Consider the following 10942-nt stretch of genomic DNA (forward strand, 5'->3'; position numbering starts at 1 on the left):
CTTTGACATCTACAAAACGGGAGGAAAACGAATTCAAGTTAGTTGATAGATTGAGTCCTTAGTAAATCACCCAAATGAGATACTAAGGCTAGGACCCAACACAATATTCTATAACTCGGGAGAGGGATGCCGTAACCCAAATTGCAGAACATTTGAAGGTAAGAGAATCACGATTCACTAATTTCCACCATGAAAAACGAAAAAGAAATTTAGGTTTTAAATCTATGAAAACTCCTAGATCCTTTGAGATTCATTGAACATTTCAATGGCATGTTTAAATCTCGATATGCCCCTCTTGTTTGTGACTGGGATGCCGAGGATCACAAAGCGGGTGTGAATAACCATGCAAACTTACATGGTGCCCTCACATGTTATAGTCACCTATTCGATGTGACGGTAAACCACACACGCTCCACCGAACTATGACAAACATTGAGTCACCATTTGCTACCTTTGCTTAGAACCATTTAGTGTGCCGGTAAACCACACACGCTCCACTAACGTCTTTGCAAAGGCACAAAGTGTAATTTCATGGAATTGCATCAATTCACTTTTGCCTAAGTAACTAAGATTGGGAATTTTCTACTGGGAATAAAGAATAATACCAAACGACAAAGAAAAATCCACTACAAGGGAATAGAAATATGTAATTCCGACAAAATTTGGTACTAATTGTACAATATTTTAATTTGAAAAAAAATTAGCAAAATAGATTTGGGGCGTGTTTGGCATAAACTTTTGGAAGCATTTGAGAGTTTTTTGCTTTTAGCTTTTGACAAAATGTTATAATTTAAACAAAAAGTTATGTTTGACATTACGGGCGTTTAACTTTTAGTTTAAACAAAACGCTCCAAATTTAAAAGCTACTTCATGTAGAGTTTAAGAAAACACTACTTACCACTTAGCTTTTGAAAGAAATTTTCATAATTACCCTTAAAAATATATTTATATATTTATTTATTTTTAATCAATTGTCCGTTTATCTAATTTTATATATTTCAAAAGTTTCAAGCTTTTTTTTGTCAAACATTCATATAAAAAATAAAAATTACAGCTTCCCGCTACCAGGTAGCTATCCACTAAACGCTAATAGCCACTTTTGCCGAAGACACTATTTGTCCAAATCCGATTCCCAAAGTCACGTGCCAAAAAATCATAGAAATCGTGTAACAAAACTTTCAAATCACAACTGCTTAACGTCACTCCTTCTCTTTCTGCCCATCGTCCCCATCTATCACTTTTGCGTCTTCTTCGCTACAGGCCTCTGCACCATTGTCTTGCTCTGCTGCTGCGCTTTCTCCACCATTCACCACCGTCACTGCCATTTTTAATCGGTATGTAGAATCAACCGTTCTTCTTATGTTCAGAGGATGTGTTTTTATGTTTCTGTATGCAGTTTGTGATTCTCTCTACATAATATTAATTTTGTACAACTGGAGCATTCGGTTAGTAAAAGATTAAAGAATCATCGATAATAAACTCTGGTTTACAACTCATGAAATCATGATACCATTTTAAACTTTGAGAAATAATTATAAAGTGTTATATAATAATACATTAATACTAACTAGTGTGAATATCCGTAGTGAACCATGGGTCACACTATTTATTAATCCATGGTTCTTTTAAACGTGAAGGATATCTTAAAAATCCTTCAAAGACATTATATTTGGAACAACAAAATTAGTTATTAATCAATATACATCGCTATAAATTCAACTAAAACGCCTTGCAAAGAGGGATATAACTCATATCATTAACCTCATTTGTTAAAATAGTAATCACACATACGGACACTCCTATTATTTGCTAGAGACTATGTATATGATGAAAACCACAAAAAACATAGAAAATGAGGCAAAACTAAGCAGATTCTCGACACATGGACCATTTTTTAACAGATTCTTGACACATGGACCATTTCTGTAACAGGTCCTTGCCACAAGGCCCATTTCTGTCACAGACATGTAACTTTTCATCCTTTATCAAATTAAGTGTTGTGTTTATTACAACCATACACCAAAAAATTAAGAATACGGGGGAGTTGTTGAGTGGTTATGGGAGTTAATCCCACTGCCTGTATTAGACCCACCTAACCCAACTAAAACAAACGAATTCATTCAATTATTTCCCGCTTATATTTAATCCTAAAGTACATGAATAAACCATAACAAAATATAAATGGCAAATGCTAAGAAATTGATAAATGTTTACTGCAGAAAGGAAGCCAAGTGCAGAAACTCACTCTCTCACTCACACATTACAATATCTAATATTGAAATTGTTGAGAGTTGTATCAACCATTACTCTTCGAATCCGGAAGTTATTATTTGTCATCTTCAAGCATTATTTGGGTCATCAATTGCCATATCATCATTCCACTTTTTCGCTAGATATGACATCAGGATATTTACCAAATGCATAATATTCTGATTTCTAAGTAAGGATTTTACAAACTAATATACAGGGACTGGGGAAATAGATTAGAAAGAGTTTGGCAATCAAGGTAAAAGAGAAACACTAATTTTGCACAAATTTAGAAAGAGTGAAAAAAGGTCACCGTGTGCGTATGAGAGAGAGAAATAGATTACAGTTGATATACCTTATTAATCAGGAATTAAACCCTAATTGATGAAAGTGAAGGCAATTCCCGCACATCTTTAGAATCGCAAGCGAGTCATGATTTCATCTTTGAGTCTTCGGATTCGAAAGAATTGGATGTTGGGTATTTTTCGTTCTCCATGAATAAGACCGATTTTTTGCCGACCGTGAACATGATTGAAAAAAAGTATTTCATAAATCAACAATATTTACATATGAAGAAACCATTTTTGTCAATATTTTTTGCATAAATTCAGAAAGATTGGAGAAGTCACTAATCAGAATCGTGAATTTTCACAAATTGCTAGCTGTGTGCGTATGAGAGAGAGAGAGAGAGACAGAGAGAGATTGTAATTTACATACCCTATGAATCAGAAGAGTTGCAAAGACTCGGAAACGTAGAAGGAAGGAGTTCAAAGATTTCGAGAAACATATGGAAAACGGTGGCGAAGGGTATATTCGATTGGGCAAGAAGGCATTTGGAAATTTAGAAGGATAAAAAAGTCAATGTGCACATAGTATTGTGGTTAAATTTGAAACGGATGAAGTTTACTGTTCACAAGTATGTTAGCGAGTCATGATTTCATCTTTGAGTCTTCGGATTCGAAAGAATTGGATGTTGGGTATTTTCGTTCTTTATGAATAAGACCGATTTTTTTGCTGACTGTGAAGATGATTAAAGAAGTATTTCAGAAATCAACAATATTTACATATGAAGAAACCATTTTTGTCGATATTTTTGTATAAATTCAGAAAGATTGGAGAAGTTGCTAATCTGAATTGTGAATTTTCACAAATTGCTAACTGTGTGTGTATGAAAAAGAGAGAGAGAGAGAGAGAGAGAGAGAGAGAGAGAGAGAGAGAGAGAGAGAGAGAGAGAGAGAGAGAGAAAGAGAGAGAGAGAGAGAGAGAGAGAGAGAGAGAAAGAAAGATTGCAATTTACATACCCTATGAATCAGAAGAGTTGCAGAGACTCGAAAACATAGAAGGAATGAGTTCAAAGATTTGGAGAAACATATGGAAAACGGTGGCGAAGTGTATATTCGATTGGGCAAGAAGGCATTTGGAAATTTAGAAAGATGAAAAGGTCAATGTGTACATAGTATTGTGGTTAAAATTTGAAACGGGTGAAGTTTACCGTTCACAAGTATGTTAGTAAGTCATGATTTCATCTCTGTGTCTTCGGATTCAAAAGAACTGGGTGTTGGGTATTTTTCGTTCTCCATGAATAAGACCGATTTTTTTGCCGACTGTGAACATGATTGAAGAAGTATTTCAGAAATCAGCAATATTTACATATGAAGAAACCATTTTTGTCGATATTTTTGCATAAATTTAGAAAAATCGGAGAAGTCGCTAATCAAAATCGTGAATTTTCACAAATTGCTAATTGTGTACATATGAGAGAGAGAGAGAGAGAGAGAATAGAGAGAGATTGCAACTTACATACCCTATGATTATATTAATCAGAAGAGTTGCAAAGACTCAGAAACGTAGAAGGAAGGAGTTCAAAGATTTCGAGAAACATATGGAAAACGGTGGCGAAGGGTATATTCGATTGGGCAAGAAGGCATTTGGAAATTTAGATGGATGAAAAAGTCAATGTGTACGTAGTATTGTAGTTAAAATTTGAAACGAGTGAAGTTTATCTCAAAGACCTGACTCCCTCAGATTGTACATCTCAGCTTCACAAGATTCTCTCTCTACGAGACATGATCAGAAAGCAGTGACGAGGGGTCGGGGAAGATGCAAAGAGCAGAAATGATGACAACAACTTTTCAATAGGCCTATGCACCATCTTCATTAGAAAGGGCTGCAGAGGCCTATCTTTGGGCGTTAAAAGAAGAGTTTCGCCCCCGATATAGTTTCAAGGGTACGCACCTAGTCGCTGCGAGCCTAAGATCAAAGACAGTTCCAAAAACAAGTTCCCCATTTACGAGAAAGGGTAGTGGTAGGGAAGTCACAATTATGTTGGGTTTTAATATATGTATATAATACTATTTTTTACATTACCCGATTATTCTTGATTGATTTTAATATCATGTTTTTCCGAACACTGTTTACCAAAAAAAGATATTTATATAATCTTACATGGCTTATCACGTAACGCTAACATGCACCGCCATAGTTATGAAAACCTGTAACTTAATACGTATTACACGCAGAGTATGATTAATGGCGTTTCATAGCAGATCAGCGACATCAGTTTTGTTTTCTCTGGCCAATTTTCGTCTACCGTTTTTCCTTATACTTCTGATTGTTGTTGGTAACAATGGCGTCGGCGGGACGAAGAAGCGAGTTCACATTTCCGACGACCTCGATGACGTGGAGGACAATGAGGAGGATGAGGCGTGGATAGAATGGGGACAAAAGAAGAAAATGACGGTGGAAGAGTTTGACCCGCCGCCGGAGAATTTTTCCGATATGGATTTTAGTCAGATGCAGAACGAGGTTCTGAGACGGCAGGTTGGACAAGCGTATGGCTTCGTTAAGCTTCGGTTAATCGATCTTCGTACTCCGGTAACTCGATTCTTCTTCCGATTCTGTTTAAAATTTGTCCAACCGCATTTGTCATTAGTTTTTTTTTTTCTTTTTTCTTTTTTCTTTCTGATTTTGGCTTTCGATGATTGCAAAAAACCTAGACGCATCGATTCTGATTAAATTAAATTTTAGTGATGAATTCGATTGTATCCTTTTATTTTGAAGTATTTATTGAATGAAAAAAATGGCTATCACAAACAAAATGATTCTCAATTTTGGTATTTTGCCTTTATATACTGCATGCATTCAGTTTTGGATCTATATTGTAGCGCTACTGATGACGATATATCCATTCCATCTCAAAAATACGATCCATTTGATAGTAGAAAATAGGAAGTTATCTAACTGTGAATCAATCTGAATCCAATAGTTATGGGTTCCTAGACTCGATGTAAACATGATTTGTGCTTTATTAAAAAGATGATCAAGTTATGGATTTCTGTTGTTCATGGAGGGAAAGCAAAGAACAAACTTCAGTTACATTATTTATCCTTCAAAAATAGTATTAAGCATTTTTAATAACTTCCTGATACTTTTTATAGGATATGGTATCTGATATTGCAGTGAAATGGACCCAACTTGCAAGAACCGGAGCAATCGGAGTCATTTTCATGGGTTTTGATCTTTCCACTGTAATGTTCACATTACAAAATGCCCAAAACACTTTAGAGGTTACTTTTACTTCCATTTCCGTTTCCCTTCTACTCTCATATTCATTGCTAACTAATTGCTTGCACTTTTTTCCTTTTCAATTCAATGAAATACATGAAAAATGATTTTGAAATTAGTAGGAAATAATAATTCAAGAATACAAATAAGGTTATTTCTGAATATACTCATTTTTCAATGTTTTTAGTTTAAAGATTTTTTACTGGATCAACCTGAAGCATACGAGATTAAGATGGGGGATCAGTTTTTTCGAAGACCTGGGGATCCTCCGTTTGACAATCTTCTAAAAAAACTTCATGAAGAAGACAAGAAAAAGATCGCTACTTCCTCCAACGATACTGTCACCAAAGATGAGTTATGATTCACAATAAAGTAAATTATTTGGTTTAACTTCTCCATTTGCTGTGACTTTTATCTTATCCATGGTTTTTATCATTGGTGTAGTTTCCTAGTTTTCAAAGATGATGGTAATATATATATATATATATATATATATATATATATATATATATATATATATATATATATATATACTAGTGATGTTCGAAGGGACGTGCTGAGCACGGCCCACAAAACGTAATTTGGGTGTTTTTAAAACACAATGTCTTAATAAGTTAGGATTAGATGCGAGATATAATAACATATTTTCATTTGTTAGTAGATTTTTTTTTTCTTATTTGTACTTGTAGCTTGAAAATATACTTCAAATGTTTTGTGATAGGTAATTTTGAGCTATTAGTGTCTTTTATTTCGATTGTTTATTCTAGGAATGAAAATAGTGAAAAAAAAGAGAGAGAGATTAGTTTAAGGAAGTTGATATAATGTTATGCTGATGGATGTTTTCATGTGGTGCAAGTTGTCATTGGAACTTGGATTTCCCTACTTTTAGGTAGCACTATTTAGTCTTTGATTACCATTTAAGAATCTAATTTGGTTTCGGTACTTGAGTAAACTGTACCCCTCTTATGTCTTTTATTTTAGATTCTGTGGGAGATTGAAATACGGGGAGCTTTTTCATCTACAAACATATTTCTTAATACTGATAGAGAATATGATAAGAATTGGTCATATATAAAACAGGGGAAAATTGGAGGGACCAAATTGTAATATTTACACATTCTGTTCTGCACCCAATCCCTAGGATAGTATAAATAACCAAATTGTAATACACATTAAACATGATCATAAAATCTATGGTTATCACAAACATGGTAAAAATAAGCAAGACAATATTCAATTCTCAGTAATAAAAATTAATAACTTTGTAGTTCATGAATATTTAACGATTATTACTTTTATAAGTTCTTGACAAAACTCCACCCCTTTTACATCACAAACATATGAACAACCTTGATAGTATGAGAGATCAAAACACAGAACTGCAGTCACATGACCATAGAAGGGTAAATTAGTCATTCACGGATGTTCGAACAGTAAGATCAAAACTGCACAAAACTTGAACCTCACGTTATAATAGTAATTCTATAACTGTGTAGACTTTCAAAAGTACAATGTTGTAATAGGAAAATATGAAAGTAAGATGCTATATTACACAAACCAATGATAGTACATTGTCATTTATTGCTTACATCTTTTTTACTTTCACAAGCTCTTTGTGTAAAACATCATTCATTTCTTAGACATCCCCATACTTTATAAAATTTATAATTGATTATGTATGAGTGGTAAGTTCTGCGTTATATGATTAGATATCACAAAAAGTGAAAACAAATTGCCAAACACCAAAAGGAACAATCAGGACATGACGTTCAAAGGTTTAGCATATTAAAAAAATGAAGTCTTAATATCATTAAAATCAAAAGAAGTTGCACTCCCCACACAATTCTAATGTATTGGTAGTAAGTTCACATTATAATACATATTACGCCGCCAATAATTTAAGGAAAAAAAAAAAACTTGGAATCAGATTCCATGGGTTTTGTGAAGAAATATTGTCAATCTGTCAGTCAAAGAATTTATGAATTCTGATGGAATTCAATTCCATACTCGTTTGCAACAAAATGCTGCAATGGAATGCAATTAAATTCCAATTTCGGTCAAATCCCAAGGAAACTACTAAACCGCATGCCCTTTTATTATGTCACATATTCTAAAATATCAAATATACATTATAAAAATTAAAGTTATAAGCATGTTAAACCAAACTATTCATTCAATTAGAATGTAAGTGAGAAGAGGCACCATTGAGGAGAATTGAGATTTAAGAACTTTGATTGTACCACATCTTCCATCAGATGCAACAAGAATAAAATCACCTGATGGTTGCTTTGGATTTTCAAGATACATTACCACTACCCTTCTTGCACCATTTTCCCAAGTGCCTTTTACTTCCATCTGGACCTTACAGGCCACCTGAGAAACAAAAGTCACCTCCTGCTTGTTTTCAAAATAGATAAATAAAACAAAACAAATAGTTAGTTCAAATCAACCTCTTAATAACACTCACTTCAAATTCATATGGCAAATTGAATAGTTAGGCAGTTTGGGTAAGAATTCAAAGCATGCAAAGTTTTTGAATACTCTTTTTAATTAAATTACGAATCTGGGTAAGAACGTTTTAACGACACACATCACTCGTGAACATTCACCACCATAAAATAGTCATTAACGAAGTGATAGTTACAAAGTTTCTACATCCCAATCTTGCAACGCCATTTGAACAAATTTGGTTAAAGATTCGACCCTTTTAATAGATACTCAAGCTTCTATGAGGCATTAAATCGAACACTTTGACTGCATCTTTAACTTTTTGCTTCACTTATCAATTGAAATATGGTCTTGAAAGAAACTACCTTCAATCAGAAAATAACATAAGAGCAGGGTAATTTGCATCGTTGTTAGCATAGATGTGAAGAAAAGTAAATCAAACTAATAGTTGTCTTAACAGCAACAATGTAGTATTTCACTTGGGAACTAATAGTTGTTTCCCTTTTTGTGGGCTTGAGAGGAAGAGTTTCACTTGAGAGAATCTGTTTTAAAAATTGTCTTGTGCAAAATGACAAAACATCAGAAAACACGTGCATAAAAAATCAATGTGTCTATATCGTTCGCTTTTGATATCTTTGGTTTTTGTGCGATAGATACAATGAAATCGGCAATATAGTTTCCAAAAGAATTAAAAACTATTGTTTACTTTAAACATGGATGTACAAATTTCTTTATGGATATAAAATAAATTTACCTAATTGTTAATTCCTATCGACAAAACTGCAAATTTGGTCCCTGTGGTTTGCAAAAATCTTTGGATAGGGTCCAAAAAGTTTCTGACTTGCACAGAAGGTCCAAAATCAAAGTTTTTCTGGGTTTTTAGTCCTAATCTTAGGAAATTTTTGTATTTTTGGTCCATGGAGCACTTGAATTGACTTTTTTGCCCTTTAAATTTCTTTTTTATATTTTTTTATATTTTTCTTTTATAAATATTAATGCAAAAAAGGAATTAAGTTGGCTCACCGTCTCTCTCTCTCTCTCTCTCTACCCACCCCACCGGAGCCCTCCCCCTTCTCTCTCTTCCTCCTCCTCTTCCTCTTCCTCCTCCTCCTCCCCCCCTCTCTCTCTCTCTCTCTCTCCAAACATAAACACACCTGCAACTCCAAATACACACACAAGGAACTCGAACACATACCAACATCAAACCTATCACAAAATCCATAATAAAAATGAAGTGTAAACATTGATTACTATAAAAAAATAGCTTCGGTCTTTCAAAATTAACATCGATGCTCCATCAAAACTTCATCTCAAATTAGAAACAGAATTATTCAACATACTAATTCGATCAAAAAATCGTTTAACATATTTAACCCACAATAATCCAACACAAATATCATCCCAACACGGAATCAACTGAAATATGGAAAAATACCCAAGAACACTTCAATGGAGAAAATCTTAAAAATTGGAACAAACCATAAAAATCCAGGAATCAAAAACTACATCCCTAAAAACATGTCAGCGTTTCAAGATTACTGAAAAGTATTGTCATAAGTATCATTCTGATTACTTAGAAGAAGAAAATGGTGAACCTGTAGGCGAAGAACTCTTGAACATATTCGCTTTCAAACTTCAACCCTAAGACAATCAGATTAAAGCGAGTTACAAGAGTTCTGATGCTGGATTCGATCGTATTATCATCTAGGGTTTGGGAAATCGGTTTTGTTCTTTGTACTCTAGCCTGGGGATATGGAATTGATCTTGAAATTGGGAATGTAAGATGAGCAGGAGAAAGATGAGTTGTTGCAGATTTAATTGGGAACTAAGGATGAACAAGGAGCGAGTCGATGTGCTTCTTTCATCATGTGCGTGAGTGTGTGAGGGATAGAGGGTTCTATCGACGGTGGGTATAAAGAGGGGGTGATAGTGGTGGTGGTGAAATTAGGACGTTGAACCAGACTCCGGCGAGGCCGTTGTTTCCTCCGGCGAGGTCTTTGTTTGCTCCGGGGAATCTGTTGTCGAACAAGTAAAGAGTCTTGAGACTCCGGCAGCTCGCAAGCTCACCTGGGATTTTTCCGATGAGTTTGATGGAGTTTAAAATCAAGTCTTGGAGGTTTTCAAGGTTGCCAATGGAAGACGAGATTGGGATGAGAAGTTCTTCGGGAGTGTGAGTGTGTGTGTGTGAGAGAGAAAGAGAGAGAGGGAGAAAGAGGTGGAGGTAAGTAGGCAGGGGATAATTATTTTCTTTTCTTTTTATTTTTAAATTAAAATAGTATTTTAATAATTACAAAAATACAAAAAGGAAAATAAAAGGGCAAAACCGTCTTTTCATGTTTTTTTGGACCAAAAACCCAGAAAAACCTTGATTTTGGACCTTCTATGCAAGTCGGAAACTTTTTGGACCCTATCCAAAGATTTTTGCAAACCACAAGGACCAAATTTGCAGTTTTGTCATTCCTATCATCAAAAAGATGAAACTACAATAATTTTATTATTTGAAGTTAGCAATCTTTATTATAAACTAAAAAAATATTATTTTTTGTATTATTAAAAAAAAGATTGAAATAAAATATTCTCTTAAATAAATAAAAAAAAATAAAGAAAAAAAAAACCAAATAAATGAAAAAGAGAAAAGGTCTTTTTACAATATTTTAGAAAATGGATTTCGTCCAACCTTGAC

At 34.0% G+C, this 10942-nt stretch overlaps 1 protein-coding gene across 1 annotated transcript; it reads left to right on the forward strand.

Moving 5' to 3' along the window:
* Window positions 1-4724: 4724 nt before the first annotated feature.
* LOC111902695 (uncharacterized) lies at window positions 4725-6264 on the forward strand. The gene is made up of 3 exons (XM_023898516.3): window positions 4725-5121; window positions 5685-5813; window positions 5999-6264. The coding sequence occupies exons 1-3, from the start codon at window positions 4777-4779 to the stop codon at window positions 6170-6172; spliced, it is 648 nt and encodes a 215-aa protein (XP_023754284.1). The 5' UTR covers window positions 4725-4776; the 3' UTR covers window positions 6173-6264.
* The last annotated feature ends 4678 nt before the right edge of the window (window positions 6265-10942 follow it).

The sequence above is a fragment of the Lactuca sativa genome, chromosome 7 (genome assembly GCF_002870075.4).
Source record: "Lactuca sativa cultivar Salinas chromosome 7, Lsat_Salinas_v11, whole genome shotgun sequence".
Taxonomy (NCBI): Eukaryota; Viridiplantae; Streptophyta; class Magnoliopsida; order Asterales; family Asteraceae; genus Lactuca; species Lactuca sativa.